This window comes from Protopterus annectens, chromosome 1.part1, assembly GCF_019279795.1.
Source record: "Protopterus annectens isolate FY-2018-M chromosome 1.part1, PAN1.0, whole genome shotgun sequence".
Taxonomy (NCBI): Eukaryota; Metazoa; Chordata; order Ceratodontiformes; family Protopteridae; genus Protopterus; species Protopterus annectens.
In genome coordinates this window covers 623,673,216-623,692,638 of record NC_056726.1, presented here as the reverse complement: position 1 = coordinate 623,692,638, position 19,423 = coordinate 623,673,216, and the positions used below count along the sequence as shown (strand labels likewise).

The window sequence follows — 19,423 nt, the reverse complement described above, 5'->3', positions numbered from 1 at the left end:
ATTATGAAATGGCACTGATGGTATAAGTTTTGGGAGCAGTTTTTGAAAAGTTTTTTTATGTTTTGATGAGTTGTAATACATGTATGTATGTTATGATTTATTAATATTGCATACAGCACCTCTCTTGTGGCAGGTTTGGAAAATGCTTATTTGTTCTTAGGTTCATAGGTAGGTACTAGGCTATCTGCCCTAGGGCATTTATAAGCCTAGCCAGAATGTGTTGGCTTTCGCCACCCTTTTAGACTAGATTCCCGAGCCTCTGTCCAGCAGGGCCATAGAAGTGATCCCAGGAGTAAATTTACGATTTCCCATCCTTCTCTTGAAGAGGGTCAGCGAGGGGCTCTGCCTAACATGAACAGGGATTCTATTCCAAAGCGAGGGAAGCCTCTGGGATATGAATCTATCCCTCCAGTATGTTCTATTTATTGTTGTGCTGAGGTTTAAATCCATGGAGCGTGTAGCTCTAATGGATTTGGCTTTCTTGAGGTGGAGCATGTCGATCAATTCCGGGTTAGACATGGCCTTGTATGTCAGGCAGAGATTGCCTCTGAGTAGGCAATAAGCAACTGAGTAGAGCTGGAGTTTCTTTAGTCAAGTAGCATAGGGCATCTGTTTGAGGCCCACAATCCTCTTGGTGAGATACTTTTGAGGTCTCTCCAGCTGTTGCAGGTGTCTGGTAAGATACATCCCAAATGGAGCGTTGTACTCAATTAAGGGCCTGATGAGCGATGAGTAGAGGGGCACAATGACCTCTCTTGATCTAGATGTGAACCCTTTTGTGATTAGGTGAGCTATATAGAAGGTTTTTCTAACCACTTTGGCAATGTGATTGTCAAACGAGGAATTACTATCTACTTGGGTCCGCAGATCTCTAATTACGTCTTCCGTACTTAGTGGATTACTCCTATGTGGTAGTTTGTGGGCACTTTGTTTTTTCCAAAAGGGATGACTATGCACTTTTTGGCATTTAGCTTAAGGCCATGGTTTTGATACCAGGTATTCGTCTCTGTAAGACCCTTCTGGAGGATGCTTGTGTCGGCCGGAGAGTTGATTATGGCTCCCAGCTTGCAATCATCTGTGAACTTGGTCATCCACAGTCCTCCCGTGCTTGCCTGTACCTCAGAAAAGTATATACCAAACAAGAGGGGTCTCAGGACTGTGCCCTGTGTGATGTCACTTGAAACCTGTTTAGAGTCGGACATGGCACCCGCAACTCCGACCATGTGAGTTCTATCCCTGAGCCAGTTTGCAACCCATCTTGTGACATATGGGTTGATATTTAAGCTGGTAAGCTTATTTATGATGCCAGAGTGGGGTATTGTGTCGAAGGCTTTTGCAAGGTCCAGGTAGGCTGTGTGGACTACCTTTCCCTCATCAATGGCTTTGGTAGCTATTTTAAAAAAAGTCAACTAGATTTAGGAGGCAAGATCTGCCTTTAACAAAGCCGAATTGGGTAGGGTCCAGTGTCTGGAGGTTCCCAATGTCTTTGTTTATGAGATCCATGATGATGCGCTCCATAGCTTTGCAGGCCAGGCTAGTCAGGCTTATGGGGTGATAGTTCTCAGGATCCGTTGTGGCGCCACCTTTGTGGAGTGCGATTACTGTTGCTGTACGCCATTCTTTGGGTACATAACCTGTGATAAGGCTGAGTTGGAACAGTGAGTTTATGTGAGGGTTTAGTTCTTTTTGGAGCTCGTGTAAGATGGAGCCCGGGATACCATCCGGTCCCATTGATGCTTTGTTTTTTACTTTGGAAAGGGCTGCTTTCACCTGTGTGTCTGTGATGACTGGGGGACTGCATTCTTCTGGGACAGACACAGGCCCTTTTGGGAGGGAAGGGGGGTAAAGTTTTCACTGAACCTGTCCGCCAGGATGTTGGCAATGTCAGTGGGTTCAGTGTATTTTGGGCCATCTTGCACCAGCTCAGAGCAGATCTGAGAGTTGCCACCCAGATTCTTGATGTAGCTAAAGAACGCCTTGTGATTATCTTTAGAGTCTTTGGTGATTTTTCTTTCAAAGTTAGCCTTCGATGATTTTATGACTGAGCAAAGTTTCTTGCTAATACTGATCAGGGATGCCTTCCCTTTTTTGGGATTTTGCCCTATCATGTAATAGTTTCCTCCTTCTGTTGTATAGCTTATTTATGGCTAGGGTCCACCAGACTGGTCTCCTGTGTTTGGAGGAGTGAGTCTTGGTTTTACTTGGGATGGCACGATCCATGCATTCCTGTAGGTGCTCATAGAGTGCATTTGTAAAGGATTCTGCGGTTTGGATAGCATTTTCCATTTGCCTGGGGGCTTTGAAACTTTCCACCTTGGTCTTGAGAAGTGTGAAGTTTGCCTTTGAGAGATTTTTCACAGTGGTTTCCTTGGCCGGGGGTGGGGTCGGGATGTGGATGTCCATTATTTGTGCCTCTGAATTTTATTGCATAGCAGAAATGTTTGAGTTGTCCAGGATCTGATGCTTACTGTTGTCTTAATATATTGCATCTTGGCCTTTTTGGTTTCTACTTTTACTCTGAATTGTAAGAATTGGTAGTATTCCAAACATGATAACGTATGTTGATGGTTTTCCATGGAGTCCAAGACTTATTTCTCACTTTCAGTATTTGACTTGGTTCAGTAGTAACCCACAGTGCAGAGAACTCTTATCTTCCTAGTAAGTGGAAATATTTTATTTTGAATGCGGCTAGAAAACTGTAGAAAGATGAAAGTGCATTGGCTGGGTCAGCATGGTTACATGCAAGTTTTACATTGCATCCAGTCCTGTATGGATTTTGACAAAATAATTTTGTGAGGTGCATTCTTGCAATACCTGTAATAGAATATTGGCCACTTAATGCACTGGGTAGAGACTGAATAATCTCTAATTTGTTTAGGATATTAGTTAAAATTATATTCAGAGTCAGTTTGTTGTTTGACACAAAGTTGGGCTTAGTTCCTTCTGTAACTCTTTGGGTTTTTTATTGTAAGCTGGATAGTCTATGGAATTCTGATTTGTTTTGACCAAACCAATATGTGCTGATGTCATTGATTAGTATTATTTTATGTCGATTAGTAAACTATTTGTATAATACTCCTTCTCATATAGCTAAGGAAGGAGGTTTCAACATGTATATTATTCCTATCAGAATCTTGGTGTGACAGCCCATTAATAGCTGAAATAACAGCCATTTTGGACGTGTTTCTGAAACAGCATTGCTTTTTCTAAAAAGAATGGGGGATTTTATATTGCTTTTTCTAATTAAGGCATATATGCTTTATCTTCCTAGTCTTTTCCCAGGTCTGTTATCTGTGCGCATGGTAAAGACAGTAGTTATTTGTGATGAGAGCCAAGAAGAATACTCAAGACAATTTTCCAACAACACTAATTTGTTTGTATTCTAGTGAGAATGCAAGAAATCTATTTCTGGCTGTTAGTGATATATATAAGCTAGAGATATTCAACAGAGAGGTGTTTGTGATTTTTATAGAGTTTGTTGTCATGGTAGTACCTGGTTTACATGAATGTCCCCTCCAATTACAGTTAGAAAAAGTTTTAATAGAAATAAAAGGTTGGTTTGCTTTACGATCTTTTGTAAAGGAGATGTCTTATAAAGTAGTGTAAGATTTGATGGACATGGCAGACTCTAGTTGTTTAGCCTACCAGGAGGATATTGTAACTGTGATGTTATATAATTGTGAGTTAGTATTGTTATTTGAAGCATGCTTATCATTTACGTAAGTATATCATGTCTAGTTTTATACTGGCAGGTACATAAGTAAGGGGTCCTAACACAAGCATTGTATGCAATATGGCAATGAAAATGCATGTCATTATTAGTGCAGAGTTGGTTATGATCTTTAAATAAGAATGAATATTTATTTATTTTTTTGTAATATAAACTTTTCAAGAAATTGCTTGCATAAATACAGGTTCATAGCTAAGTACTAGGCTAGCTGACCTTTGAAGGCCTAAGCCTAGCTCAAGCTCCCTTTTTGTACTCGAATTAACATATCGCATTTGGTTAGAGACTGACCTTACCATTTCCATGGTCAATAATTATATATTACCAATAACAAAGCTAGGGTGGGGTGAGAGTGGCAGATGCCCCAGACACAAAGTGTTGGGTGTGAGCATAATCAGCCAATCCTGATCTCAGTTTAATGCAGTGTCGGCTCTTAAAAGTCAATATTGCATTTGCAGTCGACCCAGAGCAATGCTCCATGTGTGGTCTAAACTGTAACAACTGCTTGCTACGTTGTAGCAAGCTAATCAGTTAGTTACAGTTTAAAATATACATATATATATATATATATATATATATATATATATATATATATATATATATATACACACACACACACACACACATATATATATATATATATATATATATATATATATATATTTTTTTTTTTTAACTAAAACCTGAGCACTGTAGTGTTCGATGCAGGCAGGATATAATCTGTAGCAAATGTTTGCTACAGTTTAAATGAAGAATATTGTTTTAATAAAAGACATTGAAGGAGGGTTGGGTGCAGGACACAGATTGAGACCTGAATGGCTGGGGCAGTAAGGAGGTGGGGTCATGTTGTGCATCTGGCCACTTTGTTGATATGCCAGTAGTAGGAATTTCCTTTTCTTTTTGTTCTTTACTTGAAGAGCTGAGCATCTACACTTCTTTATATTACCCCTAATGAGAATAACTGGGATAAAACTATCAACAATTTGAGGGGACACGCACATAGAATTAAGCATTTAGGAGCTACCTCTGCCCATTAGTAGTACAGGAAGCAATGTACAAATCCAAAAAAACAATGAAATCCACCAAACACTCACTCCGGATTTGGAACAAAATTTATTCAAGCTTAAAAACATAATCACTTTCGTCCCTAATTATAGTTGATACAGGAACTTCATCAGACAATAATCCTCAAGTACCACATCCATTAAATACTTTAAAACCATATGACATCACTTCCTCGGACATTTGTTAAAGAAATATGATGTCTAAAAAAATGTATGTTTTAAAAAATATATAAAAATGTTTGTCAGCAGCAATCATATACACAATCATTGGAACGTGTAAACAATCATTCGAACAAGTCACCCTCTCACCCACAAAGCACTCGACAGTGTAATAATAACTCAAGTACATGACCTAAAAATCAAACAATATGTAGCCAAAACAGGTCTGTGTGAGCTATTACATTTAGTGACAGTTTTTTTATCTTTTCAAAGCTTTCAATTTTAAGAGACTAGTTATAGATACACTCTCATTTAAACCTAACCAATGGGTTGAATCTAAATGAATCTGCCAACTAAGTTCAGCTTTTTCTAATAAATATGGCCATGCACCCCCCTCTAACTGAGGGGCGTATCATTTCCAAGATAAAACACTTGAATTTATGCTCAGTGTATTGAGAAATATGTTTGGCCAAAGCATTAAATTCACAGTGGTCCCTAATGTTCAGAATATGTTTACTAATTCTGTTTTTAAGTTTACGCTCGTTTTGTCCAACATAAAAACATGGGCAAAGTTCGCATAGGGCACAATAAACTACTTTTTCTGTATTGCAACAGAACCTGTCTCTAATTTTTAATCTTACTCCATTAATGACTATATCGTTGACTTCTAGAGTGTGGAAACAAAATTTACAAGACCCACACTTGTACATATATCCTAAATATTATGTCCCACTCTGCTATTCAAGGAGAGATTTGATGTCATATCCTTTCTAAAAGACACAAATTGGTCTTTTCCCCAAAGGTCTCTCTTAGATCTATTTCACTTGTTAACAATTTCCAATTTTCTCCAAAATTCTCCAAAATCTCCTTGATGTGGAATGCATCCATAGAAAAAGTGGTCAAAAAGCAAGATGTAGTTAGAGGGGGTGCATGGCCATATTTATTAGAAAAAGCCGAACTTAGTTGGCAGATTCATTTAGATTCAACCCATTGGCCAGGTTTAAATGATAGTGTATTGCTGCAGTCTGGTTTGCCTTTCTTTTTCCTGTTTTGCCACTGCTAACAACTGCAGTAATATAAGAATCAAGTGTCAGAGCAGGTGTTTCCTTTCCCTATGCATAGTTCTCAGGTGAGTATGTGTCTGTGGGCACACATCAGTGGGGCTGAGGGGGGGGCATAGGATAGTCTGTGGCCATGTGATGCTCACTGGAATGATACAGGAGTGTGTCCTACTACAAGCTGTTTCTAATTTATGGCATCTTCACAGAACAGTCAGAAACACAGAGAAATGATCCGCACAAAAAAGTGAGGGCGAGAAAAATAAAGATGGATTAGAAACAGGATAGGCCCTAAACTATCATCAAATTGCAGTTTACTTGGTATGGAGCCTTTATAAACAGGTCTCTGATTTAAAGGTGTAATTCCAGTGATTCTATTTAATCAACTTAATGATTGGAAGGGAGATAGGAAATTCACCCCGGGGATCATGTCAGTCACCCTGCTAGACAGGGGACCAGGGAAGTAAATATTGTGGGAAGAAATATCCAGGGAATTGTTATGGCTAGGTTTGTATAGGCTCTAGGGCTGATAGCCTAGTACCAACCTATGAACCTATGAACTTAAATTGTAGTGGCAGCACTGAATAACAGACAAATTTAATGACAGACTGCAGGGCTTTGGTGATATATGTTAAAATATGACATAAATGTACCATAAACATTTGGGGGCACCATAAATTAACCAGAAGCCACACTCCATAATACTTGTACATAATCGGAAATATCTCAGTTTATATTGCTAACAAGACAGGATGGGGGGGTGGATCTAAGATATGCAGGATGCCAGTAAGGCAAACATGGTGTTAGCACAAACATAAGGGGAGCATAATGTTGCTTATAAGAAATGCATGAGGAAGATCTAAGGGGCCTTAAGATCACAAAGAGGATGTTGGAGGCAAGAAACGTACTACCTATTGCTTATTCCTGTGAGAAATCACAGACACAACATTGTAAAGACTAAAAATAAGAATAAGAAGGAAGTTAAGATCATTGCTGTAACTGAAAGGGAAAGCTAATTTCCATTCCCTAGCTGACATGCATTATTTTTTCACATACTACAAGGCATGCAAAAGTTTTGTCTAATGATGGAATATTGTGGTTTAGCTTTTTAATGCTGGTTTGCTTGAAAGAATTACAAGTAAAATGGCATAATGAAATATGCAGCATTATAATGGATTAAACTTATCATCGAAGGTGTTAAATGGTTAAGTACATATATTAGCTGGTATATGTTTTCTTTAATGAGCTGTTCCCATTGCCAATTGAGTAAAAACTAGGATAAATATATACAAACACAAAATAGAAGGTATGCTATAGTTTGGCACAGTTACAATACAAATAGGAAGGGGAACATTAGGAGATTTATTATTCTAATAAATCCTGGAGATCCCCTTGGGAGTCATTACTGCCTTTCAAATAAATATAATTTTGATAACTAGTTAATGCACATCATCTGTTTTCAAGTTCTGTGTGTGTGAGCTCCTCAAGCTCAGAACCAGAACAGCTGCTGTTGCAAAAAGACAGCTGACCATTTAAAAACATTCTAGGTACTGGTGTTGTTTTGCTTTAAATGTGCAATTTTTAAACTATAAGTAACTTAATTTCATTTTTCTTTCCAAAACAGATGGCTATTTTTTTTGTGGGACAGTATGGTAATTCACAGGTGGAAAAGTTTCTGCTACAAAACTCTGAATAAAGCTAAGTTTTTTTATTGCCTGATCAATAATTTGTAAGTAAGCCCACATGAAGCCAGGGGGTCTCCCTTACTTTATAGGGCCATAGTATGATGGCTGAATTTCATCAACTACCATAGTGTGAGGGCTTATGAAATTTGCACTGTTATTGTGCACCTCATACATTAACATCTTTTTATAATGAGCCAGCATTCTTTGTTAAGAAAGAATGAGAGCGCCATGAGCTGCTTTCTAATCTGTAATAGTGAAAATAAGTATATCCGTAATAATGGTAATGCTCAAGGGACGCTGCACAATATAGGTTAAAGCTGCCCCCATTTTTGGATTAAGTCTATGAATTGCTAGGGGCTACTTCTTCTTGTCCAGAGTTTGATTCAGTCTATTTTCATGAGTAATTCACTTAACCAGAGAGTGGTCATAGATTGCCCCTGAAAAGGGGTGTTTGCAACAAGTAGGCTTACCCAGTCAACAAATAAATTAAATACATTAATAAAGTCATACTTGTGTTTACCAATATTCATATAAGATTGGTGGCAAACAGACTTTTTAGTCATCAACAGTAAAGGAGACAAAGAAAAGAACAATTAATTTTCAAGAATGTGCGAATATGATTAAGGCATGTCAGTAACACATTGCAAGTTTTGGAATCCATCCCTGAATATGTCTACATCAAACACTGAAACTGTCACATTTTTACAGTATTTTGAGTACCTTGAACAGTTTATGCAGCCAGTCTGACAGTATCCGCTTGATCTGTGATATATAATGTAATACTGGACTGTTTGTTAGTGCCATCCTGTGCACTTAGGGGTTGGCGTGCATAATGAGGGGGCAGGGTTGGCATAATTGTTAAGGTCTTTATTTTACAGATAAAAGCTACAGAGTTTAATTCTGATTTCTTGTTATTGGCTACGTTTGTAATAGTCTACAGAATGACAGCCGACTATTTACCTATGAATCTCGATTTTGAAATTATGTTACTTCAGCTTTTTTTCTCTGGCAATATACTTTTTGGATATTAACAGACCCTCCCCAATACTGCTAAAATGATATAAATGTAAAAGATGATTGGCATGGCATTTTTAATCTGTCATTTCTCCTACAGTCCACTGAGTTTTTTGAATTATAGAATAAACCACCAGAATATGTCACTCCCTCCTTGGATGATCTTGTTTGTCTTTTTGTTTGGAGTCTTATGTTCGCACTTCTCCAGAGGTCTCTTGCAGATTTTCATTCCAGCATTCTCAAAAAGAGCTGGTACTATTGTCCAGCATAGAAAATGATGGCAACAGCATTACACATTGAATACCTTCACCTTGAGTGAATCAACCACTGCTCTCCATACACAGAAACATCTACATGCTGGGTACTATCTCCACATCAGAATACGTCTTGAATGACTTTATCCTATACTACCCCTGCCTTACATACATTATACATACCTTTTTTATGCTTATTCATATTTTCATGGGGTTTTATTCCCTTATTGTCTTGCTCTTGTGTTTGAACTTCTGATACTCAGTGGTAATTTACTTCTCTTACTGTCTTGCTCTTGTCTTCTTCTGTTTCCCAGTGAAAATGTATTTTTCTTGCTGCCCTGCTGTTGTATTCTTCATTTTCACAGTGCTAATTTACTTCTCTTGCTGCCTTGCTCTTGTATTTTTCCTGTTTCCCAGTGGTAATTTATTCCTCTTGCTGCCCTGGTCTTGTATTCTTCTGTTTCCCAGTGGTAATTTACTTCTCTTGCTGCCCTGCTCTTGTATTCTTCCTGTTTCCCAGTGGTAATTTACTTCTCTTGCTGCCCTGCTCTTGTATTCTTCCTGTTTCCCAGTGGTAATTTATTCCTCTTGCTGCCTTCCTCTTGTATTCTTCCTGTTTACCAGTGGTAATTTATTCCTCTTGCTGCCTTGCTCTTGTATTCTTCCTGTTTCCCAGTGGTAATTTACTTCTCTTGCTGCCCTGCTCTTGTATTCTTCCTGTTTCCCAGTGGTAATTTATTCCTCTTGCTGCCCTGCTCTTGTATTCTTCTTGTTTCCCAGTGGTAATTTATTCCTCTTGCTGCATTGCTCTTGTATTCTTCCTGTTTCCCAGTGGTAATTTACTTCTCTTGCTGCCCTGCTCTTGTATTCTTCCTGTTTCCCAGTGGTAATTTATTCCTCTTGCTGCCTTGCTCTTGTATTCTTTTTGTTTCCCAGTGGTAATTTACTTCTCTTGCTGCCCTGCTCTTGTATTCTTTCTGTTTCCCAGTGGTAATTTACTTCTCTTGCTGCCCTGCTCTTGTATTCTTCCTGTTTCCCAGTGGTAATTTATTCCTCTTGCTGCCTTGCTCTTGTATTCTTCTTGTTTCCCAGTGGTAATTTACTTCTCTTGCTGCCCTGCTCTTGTATTCTTCCTGTTTCCCAGTGGTAATTTACTTCTCTTGCTGCCCTGCTCTTGTATTCTTCCTGTTTCCCAGTGGTAATTTACTTCTCTTGCTGCCTTGCTCTTGTATTCTTCCTGTTTCCCAGTGGTAATTTATTCCTCTTGCTGCCTTGCTCTTGTATTCTTCCTGTTTCCCAGTGGTAATTTACTTCTCTTGCTGCCCTGCTCTTGTATTCTTCCTGTTTCCCAGTGCTAATTTATTCCTCTTGCTGCCTTCCTCTTGTATTCTTCCTGTTTCCCAGTGGTAATTTATTCCTCTTGGCAGCTTTGCTCTTGTATTCTTCCTGTTTCCCAGTGCTAGTTTATTCCCCTTAACAGCTTTGCTCTTGTGTTCTTCTGCCCAGTACTCTTCTTTCCTCCTATATAGAGTTTCTATCATTTCAACATAGTTATATGCACACACACACACTAGATGTCCATTTTTATTGTTATTCTTGTTGTATGTACGTGGCACCAAGTATTTTTCATCAGAGGAAATTATTTCTTTTAGAAAGTAATGCATGTTTGAGTCATATCATAGCTACCTTTTCTGCATCAATATGTGATTCTAATCTTCTTGGTAATTCTAAACATATTGCTATAAAAATTGTGCTGTAGTAAATTAATACTGGATTAAAACATAGCATTCCATCTCATTTGGTTTATACTGTGCAAATAAGTTTAACAAGGGATGAAGTTCATCCCGTCTTGAAAATCTGGCATGTAAACACCACCAGAGTGTTCTGCATGCACATTCATTTAGCCACTTGGTTTAAGTTTCTGCAGACGCTCTCATCTCTGATGCACATGATGAATACAGATATGTTACATCTGACAATGTAGTCTGAAATCAATCTGCTTAGATGTCTCTATATCTGGATTTTATTTTTTAGTTATATCCCAACTGCTTTCTCACATCTTATTTGCTAATCATTCCCTGTAGAGACAGTAATTCCAAACACCTGTCCCAGTAACAGCTTGGGGTTCTGTATGTTTGGTTACTTTATTCATGTCTTACATATAAGAAACAAGTGTCAGTCACTGAAAAAGACACAGGGCTGATGTTGATTTGGTGTATGGGCTGATAATCTGAGTATAATAAGTACAGTGGCATGGATGTACATTGTAATTATAATGTTGATGTGTAGTTGCTTGCATCAAATGTTTCATTGCTGTAATCACTGGTAAAAGCAACTCCCTTTAGCTTTTTTATATATTTACATCTTTGCATTCAAATATCTAGTACTTGGATTTTAAATATTTGCTGCACATTGAAAGATGGTATAAAAACATCACAGGGCAGAAAGACTTGAGTTCCACTTAGAATATTGGCAAAAGCAATAGACATACAGACTGCTTGTCACTCACTGTATCATGTACAATATTAAATGAGGAAAAATACTTCAAAGAGCAAACGCCTATCTGAGGCAAAAAAAAAATCAACATCTCCAAAAATGTATTTTTTCTTAGTTATGGGAATTCGTTTTTAGTAGTCATCATGGAGGATTAAATCTATGAGCTGCAAACAAGCTTCATCCTTAATTTATGGGTTTAAATTTCTGTCTCCATGTGTGTACTGTGTGACTGAGCAAGCCATTTAAACATAACAGTGTTCTTGGGTTGCCTCTGAAATGAGTCAGATAGATCCTAGTGGGTTTACCTGGCTAACAAATGAATAAAATAAAAATAAATTCAGTACCGGCTACTTCTTACACATTCAGTGAAACACAACACTAAAGGCTGGCTGATTAAGATGTAGTGATTATAACCCTTATAAATTGAAGTAAAGGGTTCATTCTGAATGCAATAAAATCTCAGAAGTGCACCTGTTTGACATCTAACAAATTGCTGCTGTTTTTTGAAAAACTGACAATCCTTGAAAGTTCTAAGAGAGTACGAGTGAGTTTTGAGAATTATGTTTCATATAGCAGCAGATATCTGTCAAGAATTTCGTTGAGGTCTGTCTGATCCTAATGAGCACGTTCTCTGCTTCTTTTGCACAGCAGACACAGGCCTTGGAGCAGATGACGTGTATGATGAGAAAGGCTGTCACTGTGATGTCTCAATGGAAGATCTCACCCCAACTATCAAAACTGCCATCAGAGCCATCAGGTAGGTGAAAGCAGTTGAGGCAAAGATGCTTCTTTAGAGATATTTCTGTCGTCCAAAATGATTATTCTGTCATGAGCTTATTTTGCTACTCAGTTCAGTGTTTTAGTTACAAGTTTTCTGTCATTCCATGTTCATCAGTGAAAATTAAACTCATGCAATTTCTTCTTAACCTTAAAAACATACCAGTGGTACAGACAAGGTGCTTTTTGGCAGATGGCATTTATCTGTAAGATGTGAGTGGTAATATTTTGTTTTAAATGCATATGTAACATTTGTTTGAAGAGAGCATTTTTTGTGCAGAACTCCATGCAAATATCCATTCTTTCTTATTACATAAGAACAGAACATGAATTTGAAGGCAGCAATTTGTTAAACACGTGAGTGATGAGTACTGTATAGGAAACTGGAAGGATCAAAACATACAGAACTACAACAGATTCCTACAAACCTGTTTATTCTTTATTTCTTTATAATTTGTAGTTTTGTTGCTGTTAGTTGTGAGAAGCTGATATTGTAATATGAAGTGGTATTCACTTGTGTTATATTCTTGGTTAGGCAATATTTTCAATAAAATTTGCTAATTAAAAATAATCATAACTTCACTGCAACCCACCCCACCCCCACCATGCTGTGTTCCTTCTTTTCAATGATGACTTCTTTGTTTATACAAGCAGGTCGGTTTTCATTCAGTCCTGAACTCCCTTTAGAATGCTGCCTTTCTTTAATGTCAGCGCTTATGTGGAATTTTGTACAGTTTCTACCCATCTGGCTAATAACACATTCCAAAATAGCGTAATTTTCCATCTGTGAATATTAGGATGCTGTTGTTAAATTACAAAATATGTATTTACATCTATATTCACAGTGTGAACTAGTACATAAACATGTTTATAAATACTAAGAAAATAATTCCCATCCCATGCCTGTGGAAAAGAAAAAGTAGGTAAACGTATATTACTGTTAGGCTACAGATGAAAGCCAACAACTATAAGTGACATACCTGTTTATAAACTTGGAAGGTGAAGAGAAGTTGCAGGTAATACTCATTATTATGCAGTTTGTCACTTTTCTCTGTGCTCCATTTAAGGGTGCATGCAGTAGTGCTTTGGTTTCTTAACAAGCACCAACACAGATAGTCACAATTCACATATCCCTTCCATTGCAAATGCATATACTCTAAATCCAGTACCCTCCTGGGATTTAGAAGCAAGCAAAGCTCCACCCCACCTACCAAAACAAATAAGTTACTGTCTTCTTATTGTAAGTACTTGCTCTCACAACTCGGTGTTGTGTCAAAAGCTTAACGGACAGTCTTGCAGCAGAGCACCGAGAGGTCATACTATGAACTATAATGACTTTCATACTGTCATATGCGTTACCTATGAGTCCTCAGTGGTCAAATCGATGAGGTCTCAAATCTGCAATGTCAAGTTGTCGAGAACTCAGACCTATGAAACCCATCAAAAAATTTAAATTAAGAGTTTTTTGCAGCAGGATTTCAACTCGATCATTAGGAACCTTATACAGTTTAGGTATAGGAACATCCTGTCGTATAGTGTTTTATCCACTGATTGCATGCTGCATGAATGCTCACATCATTTAACCAGAACTAAACCACAGCAAAGCTTCTGGTTTATCCTAAAACATGCACTTATGCCAAAGAAATATGCATATGTGATTGTACTACCATATGACACACAACATTAGGAGGCGTATTTTTTCCGAGTCAGACTGCACAAAATGTTCCTTGAAAAAACATAGATAACAACAATGTGACTGTCTTTGCAGGGAACATGCCTCCCCATACCCACCACACCCTTTTGTATCTATGAATAAACTCAAGTTCTGTCTATTTGGTCATATGTTCATTAAATCGAATGTCTGTTTAGGAGGGTTGTTCTGTCTAACTGCTGGTTCATTGCAGAATACTGGCTGCAATGCATGCAGAGTTGGGATTTTCCTACTATTTTGTGATCTTGGAGATGGTATATATAATTAGCAGGATGTGGGGAGCCCCCTCTACAAAAAAGACATATTTTTTTCTTTTGTTTTGCATGCTCCAAGGCTCATGCTTGACACATGTATACCAATGTGTTGATTGATTGGGTGTTGACCTTTTGTGATCGATATATTGTCTGCTGAAGTAGTGGGTCGGCGATCTACTGACTTATAACCATTAACTCCATAATCATACAGCAGTTGGGTTAAGAGAGAAAAATCTTTTTCAAAGAGTTGACAACTTGCTCAAAAACTAATTCTACTATACCAATTTAAAGAAAACAGAAAAAAAGCAAAACATGTCAAAAATGTATTTAACACCTCCCACATCAAAATTCTGCCCAGACATCTGTAGAAAAACAAATGTAGACCACCAAAAAAGTCACAACAAGACACACATATAACAGATATTCAGTTTTATTTATTGTTAAGCAGGTAAACCCACTATACACAAATAAACCTTTTTAGGGCCAATGAAGAAGCACTGCCTGTTGAATGGTGTGGTCAATGTCACACACTTTACAAGTGGAAAATGAAAGGCCATATCTATGATGAAGCTCATTAACGTCTCATAATCTTAATTCTGTGAGCTAAGCTGCAATGCAGAGATAGCCTTCCTTCCTTCCTTCCTTTCTTTGTGATTTATTTCCTTCCTCCCTTCTTTCCAAGGAAGCAAAGACTTCCTTGCAACACCACACAAGAAAGAAGAAAAAAAACTTTCATTCATAAATAATGTCATTTTAAACCAATTAATTTAATAAAAATCTAGCATCACAGAACCCAAAGAAATTGCCAACCTGCTGGGGGACAGATTTTGTGCAAATTTCATCCCCCTGTCCCCACCAGACAGACCCAATGCATCCCTGTCACCAGTCCATCACATATCCGCCTTCCCCAAGGATCCTCTGGGTGATTGCATTTCTGCTCGTGCATGTTGTCCAATGAAAGGATAGTTCAAATCTCCCATGACCAAAGTGTTTGGCTGTATAGGGAGGGATTCTCACAAGTCCAGGTAGTTGGTGTTTCTCTTTGTTCATGATGGGGGACCTATAGCTAGCAGTGATGTGGAAGGGTGTTTTACCTATATTTAATTGCAACTGGAGTAGCTCTAAATTCATACTGTTTAACCAGTCTCGAGGTGTATTTGGATTTAATGAAGGTGAATGCACATCCACCTTTGGTTCTTTCACTCTCATTTTGGGGTCTGAACGTCTGGAAGGTGTCGTAGCCTTGTATGGCCGGGGTGCTCTTTGTGGCCTTGAACCAGTTGTCAGTGACTGCACAGATGTCAGCATCTTCCAAGGTGAGGAGTGCTTCCAGGGATTGTAGTTTTCTGTTGAGGCTCCTGGTGTTAAGCAGCATAGCTATAAGTTTGTCTCAAGTGGATTTCTTTACATCGGGAATTTTTTTGTTTTGACATTGCCTAAAAAAGGCACTATGGGGAGGCAAGCATTTTTGCCAGTATGCAAAAGCGTATAGGAGACAGGTGAAGACCATCTCTGGCAAAGCAGCATGGTCTGTCGACCATGTCTTTCAGGGTTGACAGATACTGGATCCCCTTGGATTGACACTAGAAGCTAAGCCAATTGTTGAAGTCAATCATTTTTTGTCTCTCTTGTGGCATCTTTGTCTCTCTTGTGGCATCATCCTGGTTGAAGGTACAATGCTACTTAGTGCTAAGGACATACCTACCCGAGACACACAATCTGAGAGTTCAGTCATGTTTCTCTCTTCATATAGTCCAGAGAAGTATGTCTCAAGTTATTCACTCCAACATGTAAAATGGCAGTCATAACAGTAACTGGTGTTGAGTGACTTGAGTGCATGCATTATTTGATGGATCCTGGCACCTGGCAGGCAGCTAACTCTGACTTTCTCCTTGTCCATCCTGGTGAAGAAGACATCTGTGTGTCTCATTATAGAATCACCTATGACCAGGACATTAGGTTTTTAGGTGTTTTGCCTTAGGGGTTTATTTGTTGAGACACTTGTATGCACACTGCTGTGTGTAGTGGGATCTGTTTGTGTTCCAGCATGTGTGATCTGTTTGTGCTTGGGAGTCTCTGGTCCTTTTGTAGGCCCTTTAGTGAGTACCTACCGCATAGGTGGGTCTATGTGACTTGACCTTGTCTTGTGGGAGAGGAGAGGTATGTGTGCTGACAACCTGCTTCTTGTGTGAGAGGACAGGTATGTGTGCTGACAACCTGCTTGATGTTTTGTTTATTGTTACATGAAAGGATTGATTCCAGCTTCATGGTAGTTACATCTGTCAAATATTGTATTGCTTTAGGTGCTAGTGGCTGTCGGTATACATGAGGCATTTACTACATTGCCCTATGATGCCCATGTCAATCAGGCTAGCTGGTGAAATGTTGGGAATCTGTCCATTGTAGCAGGTTAAACCATAAGTACTAGCTGTGGAGTTGGCAAGTTGGATTACCTTTTGCTCTAGGACTAATTTGACTAACTAAACAAGGGGGCTTATTCTGTTGAGGCTTAGGGGTGAAGGGCTGTGGTGATGCAGTTTAAATGTTCAGCTGAGTTGCCTGCAGTGTAGCAGGAAAGCTTGTGAGGATTCAGCTAATAAACATCTACGGAAAAATAGTTTGTAGGAGTTTGCTATTATACAGGACACTGTTAGCCCCCATTGTGTGGTGCACAGCTATAAGCAAACACAAGACTTATATACAGGTGAAATTAAACAGTTTTAAACTAGTCTGCCAATAAGAAATCACACAATGATCCTTCCTCCATCAATCACCAGCAGAGACAGGGTTATATCCACACTATTCTGCCACAAGGGTGCAGAGGAGCCCTTCTTGATGTAAAATGTCTGGATTTGAGTTCAAGTGTATAAACATCAGGCTAGATTCAGCAAGTCTGGATCTTAATCTATGCTATCTAGGCAATATTACAGTGCAAAATAAGTGCAAATAATGAAGCAGGCGCAGAGAGAAAACACAGTCAAAAGGCACCATTTAATGCAGTAAACAGCAGTTGAAAAAAGTGCAGATAAGCTCAAAATAAACTTATTTTTTGTTCTTAAATTTGGATGTCTTGGATTCAAGCAGAAGCACTCTAGACCTCTGGCAAAGTATACCAAACACAGAACAGCTCTGGTTAATTGAGTCAAAACCTGCACAAATGCAAGGCTTATAATCAGACAAAAGTAAACAGTTTGAAATTAGTCTGCCAATAGGAAATCACACAATGATCATTCTTCCAGCAATCCACAGCTCAGACAAGGCTATATCCACAATCTTCTGCCACAAGGATGCAGAGGAGCACTTTTTAATGTAAAATGGCTGGATTTGAGTTCAAATGTATCAAAAGCAGGCTAAGGGAATCTGGGATCACAGGTTGACCGTGATCTTAACTTTGACCACCACATGTCTACATTTCTACGGAAAGTTTTCCACGTAGCTCACTTGAATCATAAAGGCATCACTTTGAGAGAAAATGAAGTTATAACCCCCTATACTTGGCACTTATCCAGCCCATAATTGAGTATACCGTCCCATTCACTATGTACCGTACTAAGCATCAACAGCAATTATAGCTACCTCAGAGGTTTCTAACAAAGAAGATCAAGGTCCTCCAGCACATGACTTACACGGACCAACTAAAATCCCTGTCACTATACTCCTTTATAGTATAGACTTCTTAGGGGAGACTTATGCCTGGCCTACAGAGCAACCCAAACCTAATGAACTTACTGCATATCCATAAAGCAAATGGGTCTAGGGATACCCATTTCAGGGACTTAGATATGGCCTGTGACTTAAATAGCACATGCTGGAGGGACAAATGTATCTCCCAGTGACTGCCACATCTTTGGAACGGGCTACCAGTTCATGTGAAACAGAGCACTTCTATGACACTATTCAAGAGGAACCTGGATGAGTGGATGGGGCACTGTAAATTCATACTGGGGATAGTGCCCACAACCCTCCTGGACATGGGCAGTCATCACTAAATGCAATCTTGGGTATTGACTAGTACCTCTATGGTATTACATTGGGATGAAATGGCTAGGCTTAAAATGACCCTCGAGTCAATAGCCTAGTAACCTCCTATGAGCCTATGAGCCTATGAGCCTAAGAGCCTATGATTCAGCAAGTCAGGATCTAGTGTATGCTATCTAAGCAATGTTACAGTGCAAAATAAGTGCAGATAATGAAGCAGACACAGACAAAAAACTGTCAAAGAGGCACCAATTAATGCAGTAAAACAGTTAAATGCAGTAGATCATCATAATTTTGCCACAAGGGTGCAGAACACCTTCTTAATATAAAGTAGCTGGTTTGCAAGTGTAACAAGACCACATGCTGCTTACAACAGCCCTACATCTAACATATACAATGTAATACAGTGCAATTAACTACTTAAAGCAGCAGTAGACAGTACAGTTTATTTATTTATTTTTTGAAACTGCTGAAGTTTAGTCACAGTATATAAGAGAAGTGCAAAAAATACTTAGACCCCTCTTGTGTGTTTACCAACTCAGACAGACCAGGTAAACACCTACTGCCACCAGACGAACAATCCCAGTCCTACCAATGCAAAAGCACAGTAAAGGAGTGTGCAGAGTGAAACGCTACCACAAACAAACTTAGAAGATACAAAATGCTACCACAAACAAACATAAAGATACAGCTACAGCAGTGTAATTTAAACAGCTTATGAAAGTGTGATTATTCAATAAAAGTGCTTTGCTTTGTATAAATTAGCCAAGAGCCACTCAACTGTATTTAAAATTGAATTTATAAAGGCACTAAGAACAAGATAAGCTGATTAGCAAGCCCTTCAGCCAATAAAACCGCATGTAGAAATCTCAGGTGTTCACCAACCTAAACAGACCAGGCTACCTCCCAGTGCACCAGATGGAAAATCCACTGACCTCTTGATGAAAAAGCAAGTGCTTGCTACATCGATAATGAATTTAGATCAAGTAAATCAGTAGATCAGACAATGAGAGGCAAAATGCACTTTTTCAATACAAGAAAAGGAAAGGCAAATAAGTCAATACATCAACAGCAGTGTGAAAAGAGAGGAGCTTATTAAGCTCAATTTACAGTAGGGGTAGACAACTTAAAAATCACCAGGTTTAAAAAGCAAATCAACATAAGGGACTGTAGGTGGGAAACACAAGCAGAGAATCCCGGCAGTGCTGGGTTGTGCAAGCTTGAAATCTTTTCAGCAAAAGGCAAA

At 38.7% G+C, this 19,423-nt stretch overlaps 1 protein-coding gene across 1 annotated transcript in view; it reads left to right on the top strand.

The window, feature by feature from the left end:
- Positions 1-19,423, top strand: part of KCNQ5 (potassium voltage-gated channel subfamily Q member 5) — a 1,528,448-nt gene that overhangs the window by 1,363,220 nt on the left and 145,805 nt on the right. Inside the window, exon 10 of the mRNA XM_044077105.1 lies at positions 12,106-12,214. Within this exon, the coding sequence (XP_043933040.1) occupies positions 12,106-12,214 (109 nt within the window). The remainder of the gene's footprint in view (positions 1-12,105; positions 12,215-19,423) is intronic.